The sequence below is a fragment of the Mustela putorius genome, unplaced genomic scaffold (assembly GCF_011764305.1).
Source record: "Mustela putorius furo isolate JIRA1106 unplaced genomic scaffold, ASM1176430v1.1 tig00003869_pilon_pilon_pilon, whole genome shotgun sequence".
Lineage (NCBI taxonomy): Eukaryota > Metazoa > Chordata > Mammalia > Carnivora > Mustelidae > Mustela > Mustela putorius.
This window is the reverse complement of record NW_025422021.1, coordinates 28,255,278-28,274,228: the sequence shown is the minus strand read 5'-3', so window position 1 is coordinate 28,274,228 and position 18,951 is coordinate 28,255,278. Positions and strand designations below refer to the sequence as shown.

The 18,951-nt window shown below is 39.8% G+C and overlaps 1 protein-coding gene across 5 annotated transcripts; it reads right to left on the bottom strand.

Moving 5' to 3' along the window:
* Nucleotides 1-333: 333 nt before the first annotated feature.
* On the bottom strand, nt 334-17,932 carry NMI (N-myc and STAT interactor). 5 transcript variants are annotated; one of them, XM_013051911.2, is made up of 8 exons: nt 17,610-17,928; nt 13,395-13,484; nt 12,375-12,470; nt 8,001-8,163; nt 4,841-4,947; nt 4,567-4,753; nt 1,597-1,703; nt 334-748 (listed from the first exon to the last, which is right to left on the bottom strand). In XM_013051911.2, the coding sequence occupies exons 2-8, from the start codon at nt 13,476-13,478 to the stop codon at nt 545-547; spliced, it is 948 nt and encodes a 315-aa protein (XP_012907365.1). In that variant the 5' UTR covers nt 13,479-13,484; nt 17,610-17,928; the 3' UTR covers nt 334-544. The 5 variants fall into 5 exon arrangements, with proteins under 5 accessions (XP_012907365.1, XP_004743882.1, XP_044922657.1 ...); XM_004743825.3 differs by lacking the exon at nt 17,610-17,928 and adding an exon at nt 17,429-17,589; XM_045066722.1 differs by lacking the exon at nt 1,597-1,703 and having other exon boundaries at nt 17,610-17,932.
* Between the last annotated feature and the right edge of the window lie 1,019 nt (nt 17,933-18,951).

Genomic DNA, 18,951 nt, shown 5'->3' with positions numbered 1-18,951 from the left:
TAAATAAAATCTTGAAAAAAAAAAAAAGAAAGAAAGAAAGACCACACTCAGCTCTGAAAAATATATCTGGGCCTGTGGGGGAAGATGCTATATAAGGGGAAAGTGGGAAATCATTGTTCTTGAAGTCCCTTGAAAGTCCAAGTCTATGGAAATCACAAACAGCTGAATGTAACGTTTCTTTCAGGAAAGGTTAAGAGTCAAGTCTGCATATTGGTGGATTTGGGGCCAAGAGACAATTGGCCCATATGCCCATTACAAAATGAGCCAACACAGCAGGGGGACAATTGCATCACTTATGGTTGATTTCAACGGACATGGCACCAATCCACATAATTTATGAACAAACAAAACTTTTTAATATAGTGCACTTACTGCATTGGTAAGCATGCAACAGGGTTTGAAACAAAGAATTCAGAAACATGGATATTTTGTATCTAAGAATAAAGGGCCACTAAAGAATGAAAAGACTTCCATTCTTTAAAGGGAAAGGGATATCCATTTTTGTCACATACTGGCAGTGATTTGGGCTCACAGGCTCTAATATTCAGATCATTCCATTCCTCTCTTCCTCAAAGTATGCGATGCAAGGTTGACCTAGAGAACATTTGACCACTTCCACCTCTCCACCTCCGTTCATTTCCCGTTGGAAATGAATGTTAACTAAATCCTCTAAAAGTTCTATATCCGTCATCTGAAGTTCTTCCAGCCCAGTCAGAAGCACTGTCCTCTCTGATATTCCTGAAAACACCTGAAAAGGAAAATTAGGAAGATAAAAAATTTTCTGAGAGCTTCGAATTGCAGAACTTTAGATTTATAGAGCTCTGCTGCATATTTTGGACCTTATCTTAGAAGAGACCAGGAGCCTTAGTAAGCTGTTTCATGCAAGAGAATATCCAAGTCAGATCTGAATTTCAGAAAGATAACGCTGATGGCACTATGATAAATAGAGGAAAGACGGGCATCTCTATGGACAGAAAGGCCATGAAAGTGGTAGTCAGAGATGCCAGTGACCAAACGAATGCGAGAGATAAAGCAAAATGAAGAATTCAGCATGAGTTGTAACTTTCAGGATGGTGAACCAGGTAGATGGGGGTGTCATTTAATACCTAAGTAGGAACAGAAAAAAGGAATAGGTTGGGGGTACAGACAATGAGTTCAGAGAAAATGAGTAGGAAGAATTATTTTTATATTTTTTAAAAATTTTATTTATTTATTTGATAGACAGCGAGAGAGGGAACATGAGCAGGGGGAGAAGGGAGAGGGAGAGGGAGAAGCTGGCTTCCTGGAAGAATTATTTTTAAGGATAGTGGACACATGAGAGAAATACAGCTATGTCTCCACAAACAAAAATATTATACCATTATCTGAGTAATTCCAAGTTTTAAAAAGTATGTAAGAAATTAAATGAGGTACAGTTTTGCATTAAAATGTTTTTTTAAAAGACAAACTTATTTTGCACCAAACGGATATGAAGAAACTATTTTGACATTGCTCACTAAAGATGAAACAGTAATAGACTCACACCTTTTCCCTTTTTTTTTGTGAGGTAGGGTTTAGTCATAAATCCCCAAAGTGAAAGAAAAGAGATGACTTTACCTGAAAATTTTTCAAGTGTGTTTCTGTGTATGGAGAAACAGTAACTCTATAGCAGTTTTGATTTATATAAAGCGGATAGTCTTTCTTTTTCAAAATCTTGTCAGCAACTAGAAGTAAATTTTTAAAAAATTATTTTCTTCTTTATACCATAGACATTTTTAATCAAAGTTAAAACTTTCTTCAAACAGCACATTACAGTAAATAGTGAACTGAGTGGTTATGTTTTTGAAAATTCTGCAATCTACTTCACAGTATATAATTTTGAAAAATACAAGACCAGATAAGAATGGGGCTTAATAGATCCTTCTGTCTTGAACTATCCACTGCAGTCAATGCAGAGAGCTGTATGACCTCAGACAGATCTATCTTGAACTACATAAAATGCAATAACCATCTGCAAAGAGTAACATGCCCATCCTAACAAGACAGCGAGTTTCCCAGTTTCTCAAGAGGTATAACTGAAGTTATGATTAGAATTCTATACATATAGGTACACCTGGGTGGCTCAGTTAGTTAAGTGTCTGTCTTTGGCTCAGGTCATGATTGCAGGGTCCTGGGATCGAGACCCATATCAGGCAATGGGCTCCTTGCTCAGCAGAGAGCCTGCTTCTACCTCTAACCACTCCCCTAACCACTACCTCTAACCATTCCCCCTGCTCCTGTGCTCACTCTGTCTCGCTGACAAATAAATAAAAATCTTAAAAAAAAAAGAAGAAAGAATACTATGCATATACATTTTAAAAATATAGACTTATATAATAAATTACTGTATTACTATAATATATATTTCATACATAAAATCACTTAGTTATCCTATAATTCAGATCCCTCCTCTCCTTGGTTAACATCCTTATGTCAGTTTACTGAATAATAATACATGATATTATTCAGCCCCTTATGTCAGTTTACTGAATAATATCATGTATTATTATTCAGTAAACTGACATAAGGATGTTAACCAAGGACAGGAGGATCTGAATGTCATCTAGAAATGAAGGCAAATAACAGAAATTCATCAGGTTCCTCTAACACAAAGAATAATCAGATTTCTTTTTAGCAGCATTTTTCTCCTAGAGAGGAAAAAGATAATAATGTCTCCGATTGCATAAAGTTGAACAGAAACAGTTCTTAGGAATATCCTATCACTTTTTTTCTTCTCTCACCAGTCCAACTGGAAGAAGCAATATGGTGCAGTGATTTAGAGGGCAGGTCCCTATCGGTGAGGATGTGGAGAAACTGAAACCCTGGGACATTGCTGGTGGGAGTATAAAATGGTACAGCCACTGTGCAAAATGGTATGGCCATTCCTCAAAACACTAAACACAGAATCACCACATGATCCTGCAATTCCAGAAAAATCTAGAAAGACATTCAACTAACCATACCTAACCACATAGTAGAAGAAAGGGAATTTTAATGAAATGTCTCCACTTCTGCTAAATTAATGTTCTTTTTTATTTCAATTTTCTTTGAAAAGAATGTATTACTCCGTTATGAAAAAACAATCAGTCAATGCTTTTCAGTTGTATAACTGAATTTCTATTGTATGTGCAAACCCAGGGGAAACCCTACAAACTGAATTAACTAGAGCAGGATTTTTTTTTTTTTTAAGATTTTATTTATTTATTTGACAGACAGGGATCACAAGTAAGCAGAGAGGCAGGCAGAGAGGTGGGGAGAAGCAGGATCCCCGCCGAGCAGAGAGCCCGATGCAGGGCCCGATCCCAGGACCCTGAGATCATGACCTCAGCCGAAGGCAGAGGCTTAACCCACTGAGCCACCCAGGCGCCCCGAGCAAGATATTTTTACCATGGAGAATCACTTGAACATATTAACAAAAGCAGCTGTAGAATTCTACATTTTTAACCATAAGAATGTAAGCCCTCCTCTGATGATTTGGTAAAGATCCATTTCTATCTATAAAGGGAACAGATGTCTAACTGTTCTTTACAATCACCCTTTGTCTTCCCCGGAATCTATTCCCTCCACCTAAGAGACCCTCATCTGTCAAAACAGGTGGGATAGAAGTGACAGTCTCATACATATGTATTTTTAGATTTCTCTGCCACATACCCTCTGTAACTTGGGGTAAGTCATTTGCCCTTCCAAGGACTCAGTTTTCACCTCAATAGAATGAGTATAATGTCTATCTCCAGAATCGTGCAGCAGATCAGAAGAGATACACTTCTGAACACCTGGCTCCTTGGCTGGCCTGTGATGAGGATGCAGGAAGACTGATATACTCATTATACGTAATATTCCTCAAGAGCGTTCCCAGAAATAATTTTCAGTACTCTACCATTTTATAAGGTTAAAAAAAAAATCCTCTCTCATTATGCTATCTATTAAGTTCCAAATAAAAGAAGTATAAAAGGAACACTTTTAGGAATGGCAGTTCATAAGGGTGCCTGGGTGGCTCAGTGGGTTAAGCCTCTGCCATTGGCTCAGGTCATGATCTCAGGGTCCTGGGATCAAGCCCTGGATTGGGCTCTCTGCTTGGTGGGGAGCCTGCTTCCCTCTCTCTCTCTCTCTCTGCCTGCTGCTCTGCCTACTTGTGATCTCAGTCTGTCAAATAAATAAATAAAACCCTAAAAAAAAAAAAGAAGAGTATCTATCCCTCTCCTCTACTCCTCTCCAGCTCACTCACTGTCACTCTTGAAAATAAATAAATAGATTTTTTAAAAAAGGTAGAAAAGAAAAGAAAGGGGGAGCCTGGGTGGCTCAGTGGGTTAAGCATCTGCCTTCGGCTCAGGTCATGATCTCGGGGTCCTGTGATGGAGCCCCGAGTTAGGCTCCCTGCTCATGGGAAGCCTGCTTCTCCCTCTCCCTCTCCCCCTGCTTGTGCACTCTTGTTCTCTCTGTGTCAAATAAATTTTTTAAAAAATCAAAAAAAAGAAAAGAAAAGAAAAGAAACAGCAGAACATAATTTAAATGGTAAAGCACTCTGTAACTGCCTAACTGGGCGAATACCTCCAGGTTCCATGAATGTGATCACAGCACTGCCGGACGGCTTATCGTACTGCACGCAGAGCACTTCCCCGCCTCCATTTCTGGACTTAGAAAAGCTGAGTTCTAGCTTGTCTCTCATCTGATCTTCGGGCAATCCGTCAGGAATTTCAGTAACGTTGATCTTCACCTTAGAGTACGCTTCATGAACCTGGGAAATCATTCCACACTCAGCAACAGGGGTGAGAAAAGTGTTCACACCTGATAGAAATCTAGAAGGCGATCATCCCCATGTTACCTGGAATCTGACTCCTGAATTTAATGGAACTGGCTTGGCCAAAACCTCCACATCTACATCTTCTATCTTCAAATGGTGCTTCCCCATCCTGATGATGTTCTGGGCAACTAAAAAAATATTTGGGAGTATGAACTGCCAATACTTGAATAAACATTTTCATTTTCAGTTTAAGAACAAATTATCCTAAAAATTTTAACTTTCCTTTCATTTTAAAGGATCTAATTTTAACAATTTTCCTAGGACTTCCAAGTGTTATTGGTCTTGCCGCCAAAGTGGCAAATAAATATATTAATGTTGGAATGTCAAAATACATCAATAATTACAAAGTAATCAAAAGGTAAAAACTTCTAGTTATAAGAGGAAAAAGTACCAAGGATGTAACATACAACATGCTGTGTGGTATACAGGAAAACTATTAAGAGAGTAGATCCTAAGTGTTCTCAGTACAAGCAAAAAAAAAAAATTTTTTTCCTTTTTTGTTGAATTTATGGGAATTCTGTCTATTGCACCTATATGAGAAGACGGATGTTGGCTGTACCTGCTGGGTCACTTTCACAATATACATTAATCAAACCATCATGTCATATACCTTAAACTTAGTGATATGCATTAATTATTTCTCAGGAACTGGAAAAAAAGCTATAATGCAAAAGTGTCATCAAGTTCTACACTCATCTCCTAAGAGATAAGCCTGGTAAGCCTTCAGAAATTCATATATTATTTCAGCACAGCACACACCCTCTAGAACTCCCCTGTTGACAGAATGAGAGAATTCCCTTAGTACATTAATTAAAGCACAGCCAGAAACTTCTTCCATGTTGAGTAAGTAGGAAAAAGTTGTGTGGGTCAGTGGCATTCTGACAATCTTATTTATCATTTGTCAACTTCTCAAAGGGTGAGTCTTTTCTATGTTTTTGCTATACTTAATGAGGAATTCTACTTTTGTTAAAATGCTCTTGAAATCACTTTACTAAAATGATAGCCTCTACCAATCAAAAAACTATCAAATCTAATTTATTTGTGCAAATGGGAGAGGCTCAGTAATGTAATTATGCCAAAAATCATTAGAACTCCAGATAGCAACTATATTTCAGTTTAAGATGCATGTGGGTGTGCATTTATTTTTAATTGTGTGACATGAGAGTTTATAACACTTCAGTTGTTAATACAGAGATGCTTACTCTAATTTGTCATGAAGATGAGAGATGCCCACTCCCGGTCTTATAAATCTCACATGCGTGTATGACAGACAGCACACACATCACAGCTGAAGGAAGAGAGAAATAGGCTAAAAGGCAGGGCGTTGTCATGTGGGAATTCGTACTCATTGTACCATGATATGACTCGATAACTTGAATTACAATTTTTTTGTTTGTTAATGACAACAGGCAACAATACCAGAAAATGTCAATGAAGTAACACTTAGATGATGCCCTTTCCCTCCCACACCCCCCACCCAAACCTCCAACATCTGGTTATCTGACGCAGCTGAGAGGACCACTTGCGTTTCAACTTTTGTAACTCCATCAAAGGCCAACTCCTGTTTAATTGTGTATAAGCCCAAAGTTGTCCCAGGAGAGCAAGACCTCAGAGCCGTGCCCAGAATGGAAGCAGCGATGCAGCTGTTTCTGAAGACAACCCTGGTTCCAGCCTTCTCGGGTCATTCCTGCACAGAATCCCTGCCTCCCAAATCCTCGCTTCTGTCTTTTGGTTATATCCCCATTACCATTGCCAACGGACAACACAGCGCCCTTGGCCACCTCCTCTGCCCTCGGCTCAAAGGTAGATCCAGGGTGGACCCATGGTGAACCAACTGTATGTTCACATGCTGACCTGCTAGAATGCCTTTCTTTTTAATATTTATTTGCAGGCTATAGTGAGATACCAGGTGTAAGGAGATACAAGTTATAATCCTAGATTATCAGAATCTGAGCACTGGAAAGGCTTAAGACCATCTGACCCCACCCCATAACTGGACAAATAGAAAACCAAAGGCCTGGAAGAGTGGCCTGCTCCAGGCACTGTTGGTCTAGTACAAGGCACATGGATACTCATGGGTTTGACTCCCAGTTTTGCAATTTTTATCTATATAGACCTTGAGCAAGTTCTTCGTCTTCTTAAAGTTTCAGTTTCTTTATCTGGAAAATTCTTAATGAGTAGCAACGACAGCTCTTATTTACTAGGTGTTTATTATGTGTCAGACACCGTGCTAAATATTATGTCAGCGTTTCTCATTTAATACTCAACCCAACCCATGAGGTAGGTACTACCACAAAGGCTGTCATAAAAATCTGAGATTCAGAAAGAACCCAACCCAAATCACACTCTAGAAATGGACTAAGTTGGCACTGAAGGCCAGACTGTCCTATTGTGCCCCCAGCGCTGAACAGGGTCCTACACCATGGCAGATTCAGCTAACATCAGGTCCCTTTCCCAAATCTCTGACTCTTGGGCTTTTTCCATTCACCAGTAATGTGCTCTTAGGTAAGTCATTTAAACACCCAAGAATTTGTTTTCTTAGTTATAAGATGTAAATAATAATTCTCCTATTGTACTGCTTTCACAGAGTCATGAGAGTATAAAATGAGATGTCTGTGAGAACCCTCTGAGACCTGAGTAGAGCTCTGCCAGCTTAAAACATTATTACTAGCATCACTTGGAGGTAGCAGGTGTAGAAAGATGCTGGTATTGGACATAACAATACCTGGGCTTGAGTCCCAGAGGCGTCATGTTCTGAACAAGTGATCACATTCAAGGCACTTAATGTCTCAGTTTTCTCATCATAAAATGGGATAATCCTGGGCGCCTGGGTGGCTCAGTGGGTTAAGCCACTGCCTTCGGCTCAGGTCATGATCTCAGGGTCCTGGGATCGAGTCCCGCATCGGGCTCTCTGCTCCACAGGGAGCCTGCTTCCCTCTCTCTCTCTCTCTCTGCCTGCCTCTCCATCTACTTGTGATTTCTCTCTGTCAAATAAATAAATAAAATCTTTAAAAAAAAAAAAAGGGATAATCCTATCTGCCCCAAGATGTCACAATGAGATGAGATGAAATGATAGATATAAAAATTGTAAAACAATAGATCAAATATCGAAGAAAGCTCTCCGAAAGTCTCCGTGCTTTCCAAAAAGTAACATGGTCAAATTTTTTAGCGTTACTCATACCTTCTTCTTTTTCAAAGGTGATAAGGGCTTGTCCTTTCTGCAGCTCATAAAGAACTTGTGAGCTCACTTGAAATGAACAGGAGATATTTAAAAACTGGCTGTCATTCTCAGGATTCTCTAAAGATGTGAATTTCACCTTTGTTTCAGGAATATCCTCTTTAATCTAATAAACAGAAATGTTTGATTAAAATCAAGGTAAGAAATAACTTAAGCCCTTCTTGTGAAAATGTGATTTGTACATCCAGTAATTCATTCTCCACTGATTCCAGAATCCCACAAAATGCAGTGTGGTCTTATTTCATAACCTTAGTAATGACTTCTTCCTAGGTAAGTACTCAGTAATGTAATCAGATGCTGATCCTTTAATATTATTCCCCAGATTAAATTATAAATACATAATCTCTCACTTTTTCTAATCAATGTTTAAACTAGCCAATATTGTATAGTGTTCGATTCTAAAGCCTACATCATTCCTGTAGTTAAGCACCTTTTAAACAACTGTTCCAATAACAGGCTATCTTACCAGGGAATCATTAGACAGTACGTTTACTCTCACTACAAAGCAGTATAAACTAGAGTTGAGTATATACCAGGTTTATTTTGATAGTAAACCCAGATAATTTTATCCAAAAACAAAGACTCCTGAATTATAGGATTTAACATTTATCAAATTTAAATTCTCCCTTACCCAACACCTGTCCATCAACTTTTTAACCATTATCAAACTTAGATTTATAAAAATGTGAAGGGAGACTATCAGCAAAATTCGTAATCTGAAAGATAAATTTACATGGTTGTAGTTATCTGTTTAAAATCATTGGGAATAACAGGCATATACAATTATACATAAATGCACAAATGAATCTGTTGTTTGCATTTCTATTTCCCATATTTTATATGCTGAAAGAGAATGTTTGTGTTATCACAAAGGGGTTAGAAATATTCAGTGTTATTTGACCTAATCTCACATTTGTTCTATATCTTCACAGATAACCTACATAGAATTTCGGATCAGCATAAATCCAATTTCAAAAATAATTGGCAGTGTCTGAGAAAAGGCAGAGGTTTTCCCAACACTGTGGAAGTACTCAATATAATGCTGAAAAGTGGAGAGCTTTCTGGAATTAGAGTGCCTGATTCCGGTCTTGGGCACACTTGGCCAAGAGCCACTCACCTATGCTCCCTAGACCACAGTTTCAGTCCTCTGTAAATTGGATCAGCTGAGCTGGCTCGGTTCCTAAGGCCCTTTGAGTTGTAGGATTAAGTGATTCCTCTCCAGTCTGAGAAGTAACCAGAACTGTAACAGTGTTCGCTAAGTCCCATACACATGGTGAACCCCACTTCCTGATATTCAGTATCTTAGCCCCCATTTCAGAAACAAAAAGTGACAATGTTCTAAGCATTAAAACTAAAGACAGGATTTTTTTTTTTTTTTTTTAACAGCGTGAGTTCTTGGGTGCCTGGGTGGCTCAATCGGTTAAGCTCCTGGCTTCAGCTCAGTTCATCATCCCTGGGTCCTGGGATCGAATCCTGCATCAGGCTCCCTGCTCCTGGGGGAGTCTGCTTCTCCCTCTGCCTCTGTCTTTCTGTCGCTCTCTCTATCTCTCATGAATAAATAAATAAAATATTTTTTTAAAAATACAAGTCATTATGAAGAAAAAAAAAGGGTGAATGCTTAGCTAATTCAAGTACAGGAAAATTTAGGAGAGAATTTAAACGGTGAAGATATACAATCATTTTTTTTTTAACTGTGAAATTCATTTAAATTACTTGCATGAGAAGAACAATAAAGAAACTCAGTGAGAAGACAAGAATTTGATCCAAAAGTGACTGATCATGACCATCATCTTTTTTTTGTTTTTGAGCAAACATATATATACACAGAAAAACAAAAATATATACATAAATTTTAAAAGTGTATTATCAGGGGTGCCTGGGTGGCTCAGTGGGTTAGGACCTCTGCCTTCGGCTCAGGTCATGATCCCAGGGTCCTGGGATCAAGCCCCACATCTGGCTCTCTGCTCAGCAGGGAGCCTGCTTCCTCTTCTCTCCCTGCCTGCCTCTCTGCCTACTTGTGATCTCTGTCTGTCAAATAAATAAATAAAATCTTTTTTAAAAAGTATATTATCAGAAATGCACAGCCAGATGAAATTTTACAAAGCGACCACACACATATGTGACCAGAACCCTGATCAATAGTCAGAATATGACCAACACCCCAGAAGCCTCCTTCGGCTGCCTGGTACCTCCGAAGGTAACCAGGATACTAATTGCTAACATCCTCCTTTTGTGCTTTATTTAAATGCAAGTATATGGTGTGCCCTCTTTTATCTTTTCTGGCTCAACATTGTATTTATGAAATTCGTCCATGTGGCTGCACGTAGTTGTGGTCCATTCATTCCCATTGCTGTGCAGGATTCCATGGTGTGCATATACCCCAAATTAATAATTCTTTCTACTATGGAGGGACAGTTGAGTTGTTTTCAGTTTGGGGCTATTACAAACAATGGTGCCATCAATGACCACAATGTTTTAAAAGTGAATTTTGTATAACTAAATTGGTTTTTCTGAAAAATGGTGTCAGTTAAAAATGTGATACATAAAATCATTAAAGAGGTATCTGGAAGGCAGCTATGCTCACGACTATACCACCAATGCTAAAGAGGTACCTGAGATGGCACTAAACAAGCACACAGATCAATGGAGGAGAATAGAGAACTCAGAAATGGACCCTCAACTCTATGGTCAACTAATTTTCAACAAAGCAGGAAGGAAGGTCCAAAGGAAAAAAGACAGTGTCTTCAACAAATGGTGTTGGGAAAACTGGGCAGTCACATACAGAAGAATGAAACTGGACCATTTTATTATACCACACACAAAAATAGACTCAAAATAGATGAAAGACCTAAATCTGAGATAGGAGTCCATCAAATTCCTTGAGGAGAACACATGTAGCAACCTCTTTAATCTCAGCCACAACAATTTCTTCCCAGAAACATCACCAAAGGCAAGGGAAGCAAGGGCAAAAATGAACTACTGGGACTTCATCAAGATAAAAAGCAAAGGAAACAGTCAACAAAACCAAAAGACAACCAACAGAATGGGAGAAGACATTTGCAAATGACGTTATCAGATAAAGGGCTAGTATCCAAAAACTATAAAGAACTTACCAAACTCAGGGCACCTGGATGGCTCAGTGGGTTAAAGCCTCTGCCTTTGGCTCGGGCCGTGGTCCCAGGGTCCTGGAATCGAGCCCCACATTGGGCTCTCTGCTCAGCGGGGAGCCTGCTTCCCTTCCTCTCTCTCTGCCTGCCTCTCTGCCTGCTTGTGATCACTGTCTGTCAAATGGATAAATAAAATCTCAAAAAAAAAAAAAAAAAGAACTTACCAAACTCAACACCCAAAAAACAAATAATGTAACCAGAAATGGGCAGAAGACATAAACAGACATTTCTGCAAAGACACCCAAATGGCCAAAAGACACATGAAAAAGGCCTCAACATCACTTGGCATCAGGGAAATACAAATCAAAATTACAATGAGATACCACCTCACACCGGTCAGAATGGCTAAAATTAACAAGTCAGGAAACAACAGATGTTGGCGAGGACAGGGAGAAAGGGGAACTCTCCTACACTGTTGGTGGGAATGCAAGCGGGTGTAGCCACTCTGGAAAACAGTATGGAGGTTCCTCAAAAAGTTGAAAATAGAGCTACCCTACGACCCAGCAATTGTACTACTGGGTATTTACCCTAAAGATATAAATGTAGTGATCCAAAGGGGGGACATGCACCCTAATGTTCACAGCAGCAATGTCCACAATAGCCAAACTATGGAAAGAGCCCAGATGTTCATCGACAGATAAATGGATGGAGAAGATGTGGAAGATGTATATACAATGAAATAATAGCTTTCAGAAAAATGAAATCTTGCCATTTGCAACAACATGGATGGAACTAGAGAGTATTATGTTAAGCAAAATAAGTCAATCAGAGAAAGACACTTATCATATGATCTCACTAATGTAAGAAATTTGAGAAACAAGGCAGAGGATCACAGGGAAAGAGAGGAAAATGAAGCAAGAAGAAACCAGAAAGGGAGACAAACCGTAAGAGACTCTTAATCTCAAGAAACAAACTGAGCGTTGCTGGAGTGGAGGGAGCGGGGAGGGAGGAGGTGGCTGGGTGACAGACATTGGGAGGATGTGTACTATGGTAAGCGCTATGTATTGTGTAAGACTGATGAATCACAGACCTGTACCCCTGAAACAAAAAATATATGTTAATAATAATTGAAAAAAAAGTTTTTAAAAAATAAAAATAACATTTGAAATAAGTCCCCCCTGCACAAAAAACAAACAAAAAAAAGAGGTACCTGGAAGTTTCCGGTGGCCTCTTGTAACTCAGTTTCAAGCCTTTGGATCTCCTTTTTTAACTGAGTATTTTCCTTCACAATTTCATCAATTAATCTCTAAAACAAACAACATCAAAAAATTCAACAGCCCCTGACCTCGTTTTTCTAAATGAATTAAAGAAGCTAACTTCCTATCACCCTGATAAAAGCCAAAAAACACACTTATCACTGCAGATTTTCCTACTTCTGACAAGTATTATTATCTCCTTCATACAAGCAGGGAAACTACCTTTCACACTAGACCAAAGTCATAGACATTTGTCTAGCAGAGCAAGGATTGAGAGCCAGACCTGAATCTTAGCAGCTCCTTTCCTGGCTATGTGACAACAATATGCCTTTCAAGTTGCACTAGAGGGGCATCTGGGTGGCACAGTCAGGGAAGCATCCGACTTGGTTTCCGCCCAGGTCATTGTCTCAGGTTCATGAGACAGAGAGCTCTGTGTTGGATTCTGTGCTCTGTGTAGAGACTGCTTATGACTCTCTCTCCCTCTCCCTCTGCCCCTCCTCGCCACAAGCTCAGGCTTGTTCATGCGCTTTCTCTAAAGTAAATAAATAAATCTTTAAAACATGAAGAAGTAAATTGCACTGTAATTGTGGACATATGTTACTTGCAATTAAAAAATGTTTTTGCTGGATTCCCACAGTACAACTGCCTTTACAGGTCAGACATATGGCCCTGGGTAAGTGGCTTAAGCCACCTGAGCCTCCATCTTCTCTTGGGTCTGATCATATAATTGATAACTAAGCTCTTAACATCTGGGTGCAAATCAAAGAAAGGATGGAGGGAAAGAAAAAACAGCTAATGTTGTAAGAAAAAGAATAGAAGTATGATTGTTTTCACAAGGCTTGAATAATGGAGAAACAAATTTTGTAAAAACTCTAAAATCTTCCCAAATTTAAAGTAATGTTGGGCAAAAATATATAAAACATCCCTCACTGCAAAACTAATAGATAAAAATTAATTTTAACAGTAATATTTACCTCTCTTTGTTCATCTTTCATATATTCTTTATCTGACAAAGGCTCCTTAAGAACTTGTTTTTTGTTATCCTCATCGGCTGCCATGATTACCTAATTATTTCAAAAAGTAAATATTTTTAAAAATAGTATATATACACAAATTCAAGAAGAAAGAAATAACTTTTACTATTTTACAGAAGAAGAAACATCTCATCTTTGCTGTATCTTTTTCCTATCATCAAAGTCTTTACTATCATATGGCTTATATTTGAATAAAGTCTATATTTCAAATAACTTTCACACCTATAAATATATAAAAGCATTCTAAAAATCATTTGCTTTTCAACACAATAATAGAAAATGACAGGTATTAATATTCCTTTGAAGTTCACATCTTAATCATATATGGTACCCCATTTTAAAAGATTACTATTTTGGTCTTTTCAAAGATTTTGATTTAAACATCCAATTCTGGGGCGCCTGGGTGGCTCAGTCGTTAAGCTTCTGCCTTGAGTCATGTTCCCAGAGTCCTGGGATGGAGGCCCCCATCAGGCTCCCTGCTCAGTGGGAAGCCTGCTTCTCCCTCTCCCACTCCCGCTGCTTGTGTGCCCCCTCTCACTGTGTCTCTCTCTGTCAAATACATAAATAAAATCTTAAAAAAGAAAAAGTCTAAAAATCCAATTCTTCCTATTGTATTTTCCAAATGTAAATGGACTAAAAAGCACCCCTGCCAAACCCCTCCACATGTACAGTAGTTCTTTCTAAAAAAAATTTTTTTAAGATTTTATTTCTTTGACAGAGAGAAAGAGGCAGCGAGAAAGGGAACACAAGGTGGAGGGAAGCAGGAGAGGGAGAAGCAGGCTTCCTGCTGAGCAGAGAGCCCCATGTGGGGCTCGATCCCAGAACCCTGGGATCCTGACCTGAGCCAAAGGCAGATACTTAACCAACTGAGCCACCCAGGTGCCCCTTTTTAATTTTTTTTTAAGTAGGCTCCACACCTAGCTTGGAGCCCAATGCCGGGCTCAGGGCCACGACTCTGAGATCAAGACACAGGCTGAAATCAAGAGTCTTACGTTTAACTGACTGAGGCACCCAAGAGTCCCTACATGTACAGAAGTTCTTATCTGGAGTTTTCACAGATCCTCCCTAGTCCATACACCGGAACAGGAAAAAAATTACATCTTTACTTCTAATACTCTCTGGTTGAAATTTAGCATTCCCTTCAAATACGGATATAGGCAACAAGCCACACTGCATTTGCAGCACCTGCAACAAACGTCGCCAAGACGGCACAAATATTTTCATAAAATGTCGAAACTATTGCAGATATCCTGAAATATAGTTTGTGTAAAATTTTCCTTCAAAATTATGGCAGTTATTAAACTCACTACTAGGTCTTATAATATAATGTAATATAGTGATATATATTACTATATTAAAAATTTACTTAATATTCTGATAACCATATTTCAATATAATTAATTTCCCTTGTAATTATATATATTTTTCTTTATACATTTAAAAACGTTTTTTTTAAAGGTCCATGAGCTTTATCAGACTGGGAAGGAATCTATGGCATAAAAAAGTAAAGAACATTTGCTTGCATATGAATTTGCTGAGATGGAGAGGTCCCAGATCAAAAATGAATCAAGGAATATCATAACTGTTTTTATTGTGTTCAAGGCACATTAATAACCAGTCTGTGATATATTCCTCTAAAATTTCAAGTAGCTAAATTCTCACTATTCCTATAGGGGAAAAAAAAAAAAAAACAGGAAAAATATTTATTCCTCCTTAAAAAAAAGAAAACAGAAGACTGGCAAAAAATTAGTGTGAACACAGCAATGTCCAAAAACAGAGGGGATCAGAGAGCACCTAGATCTTGGTTTCTAATCTATTCCCCAGTAAAGGGAACCAGGGTTCCCTGGAACAATGGCTGATTCTTCCTATGGGTCAGAAAATATTCAAGACAAGCCTAGAGCTTCCAGCAGCCAAAGGTACATAAAGAAGATTTTCAAGTAAGTAAATATACAGAGGATAAAAGGAGTCAAGTTCTTCATTGCCAGAGAAATTAATTATAAAATAACAAAACTTCATATGCATTTTTGTACCCATGTCACTTTCCATGACTAGATGGTCATGACCTTGAGACCAAGGACCATGCCCACTCCTCCTTGCATCTATTCAGAGCATAATATAAGCAAACACAATGAAAACTCTCATTATTTACAGAATTGTGTGGTATCTTGTTCTGTTCAGGACATACCAAGCATATGAAGTTTTGTTATTACGTTTCCAGAAAGCAGAAATGGTAACTTTTTTTGTTGCTTTAAAAAAAATCAATATTCTTGGGGTGCCTGGGTGGCTCAGCCTTAAGCATTTGCCTTTAGCTCGGGTCATGATCCCAGAGTCCTGGGATTGAGCCCTGCATAGGGCTCCCTGCTCAGCGGGAAGCCTGCTTCTCCCTCTCTCACTTCCCACTCCCTAGGCTGTGTTCTCTCTCTCTCTCTCTTTCTCTCTCTCTCTCTCTCTGCGTCTGTCAAATAAATAAAATCTTCAAAAAAAAAAAAATCTATATTCTTAAGCGCTTGTAATGAAGATTCTCAATATATTTAACTCATATAAATAGTCTACTACTACGAAATATTCCTAGAACTTTTTCTGGTATATTTAGGGTCTGGATACTTTCCTTCTTTGCATAAGTGGACTGTATGCTAATAGGCTTCCTTTTATGTCATTATATGGTAGGCAAAACAATGGCCCTCTCAAAGATACCTACGCCTAATCCCCAGAATCTATGAATATGTCAAATTACAATTAAGGTTGTAGATTGAATTAAAATTGAATTAAAGCTGACTTCAATATGAAAATCATTCTGAATTATCTGTAGGGCCAATATAAGTATGAGGACCCTTAAAAGTAAAAGAGGAAAGCAGAAGAGCAAAGTCAGAGTGAGGTGTGACAACAGAGTAACGGTCAATAGAGAAGCCGCGTTGCTGCCTTTTTATACAGAGAAAGGGCATCACTAAGTTCTGGAAGGTGGGCAACATATAAAAGAAGGTGGAAAGAAAACATAAAATCAGATTCCTCCCAGTAGCCTCCAGAAAGGAAGGCAACCCTGCAGACATCTTAATTTTAGGCCAGTGGGATCCAGGTTGGATTTGTAATCTACAGACTGTTAAAATAATAAATCTGTGGTTTGTTGTTGTTTGGTTTATTATTATTGTTGTTGTTGTTATTTTAGATTTTATTTATTTATTTATCAGAGAGAGAGCACTAACGGGGAGTGTCCGGCAGACTGAGAAGCAGGCTCCCCACAGAGCAAGGAGCTGGATGTTTGACCTGCTCCCAGGACCCCAGCACCACGACCCCAGCCAAAGGCAGTCGCCCAACCGACTGAGCCACTCCGGTGTCCCTAAATTGTGGGGTTTAAGCCCCTAAATCGGTGGTCATTGTTACCACCACTACCCATCATCACCTATCTTCCTGTACTCATATCCCTTTGTCCCAGGCGAGACAGAACGGAATCTTTCCACCTGCTTGCCTGGCCGCAAAAAGAAAGGAAATGAGGGGATGGAACCACGGAGGGGGTCATTAATAAAATGGTTATACACAAATATAGTTTTTTTAAAAAAAGTATGCATGTTCTATAGACAGAAAAACATCCCATTCTCCTTTAGATGTCTCTTTCGAGAAAATCCCTGAGTATTCTGAAAAGTGAGGCACAACTGCCAAACCCTGCACGGGGCTGGGAGAGTAAATCTCCTTAAGGAATCAAGTTTCCCTAATCTCTCTAGAGACACGACTGAAACAGTGGGGAAACACAGACCACTTTACATTTCAATCTCCGAAATTAAGCAATCCGCAGGAAGACCACGAGGTCAGAGGCAGCGGGTGGGGCGGGTGGGGTGGGGAGGGGAGAGGGGGGAAGTGGGGGGATGGGGACGGGGGGAGGGGGAAGGGGAAGAGGGAGGGGGAGGGGGAAGAAGGAGAGGGAGGGGGAAGAGAGAGGGAGGGGAAACGGGATGGGCGGGGAACAGGGGCGACTGACGCACCTGCCTCGCCCCCGCCTCCACCCCCGTCCCGGCGGCCCCGTCCCATAGCGAGCCGTGAGCTCCCCGCGGGGCCCTGCCGGCGTTGCGGTGGGCAGGGCCCCGCGGACCGTGCCTCCCCCCGACGCGGGCCTCTCTAGGAGCAGGGATGGCAGCCAGGGAACCGGGCAGGGCGCCCACTCACCCGCCTCGCCGGTGGAACACAGCGCCAGGAGCCCAGCGCGCCCGCCCTTCCGGGAAAGCCGGCTGGGCGGTGCGCGGAGCGAGCGCCTGCGGGAGTGGCCGGGAGCCCCGCGGGCTGGGCGGGCCGCCAGGGTCCCCGAGGCTGGCGCGGCGGGATTCCCCAGTGCGCCCGGCACTCGGAGGAACAGCTGGGTTCCTAAGACAAAAGAGAAGAAAGAGGGCAAAAGGAAGGGAAGAAAAAGAAAGCTCCGCTCCGGTGGGGATTTTCTTTAAAACTAACCCCTCTTTGGAATACCAAATACGGTGTCTGCAGGGAATAATTACTAACGAGTTACGAGTATTTTCAGTTTCGATTTTTAAAGCACGGCTCTTTTGATAGAGAAGAGAAACTGTTAGGTGGCGAAGCCGGAAGGGGTTTGGGCAACATAAGTGAAGGGGATTAAACAGGTAACTTGCAGTTACAAAACAAATTAGTAACGGATACAGTGTACAGCATAGGGAATACAGTAAATATCGTAGTAACTCTGTATGGTGACAGATGGTAACTAGGCGTGTCATGGGGGCCATCACTATGATGTACACCCGAAATGAATAAGCTATAGTAAGTCAACTATACTAAAATTAAAAAATAAAAGTGTTTTTTTTTTTGTTTTGAGAGAGTTTATCCAAAACATTTTCCTGAAGTTTGCATAAACACTAATTTCAGGGCGTGTTTTTAAAAAATCACTCTTTTTACTGGACATACAGTTCACAAAGTGGATAGAAACCAAATAAGGTCAAAGTGGAAGTCCCTCTTCAAGATAGTAACTCTCACTGTAATTCATTGGTCATTTTAACCTCAAACTACAAATATTTACAGCCAGCGCAAGGTCAATTTTTGTCTTTTGCAACATTTTCTGGGCTGTGAAGTTGGGAAAGCTGTCATGTTCACTTGGTTTCTATGACCCATGTCTCTTGAAAGTTTTCTTATAATCTTCTGTTCTGTTGTGAAGTTGTAAATAAATGCTTCACTAAGTGTCATCTTTTCCTTTGAAAATAAAAACATCTGGCTTATTTCAAGAACTTCAGTGTTTCTTAGTCCTACACAAAGAACCATCTCACAGCTGCACTTGCTCAAAAACAGGTCAGGGAGGGGATGTGTCAAAATGATACATTCTAGGATATAGTGCTATAGAAAATATAAAATTATATAAAATAATACAGTGGCCTAAAAAAAAATATTTACAAAAGTCAAATTCATTTATATCAAGAATACTGATGGGAGGGGCGCCTGGGTGGCTCAGTGGGTTAAAGGGCTCCCTTTAGCTCAGTTCAAGATCCCAGGGTCCTGGAATCGAGCCACA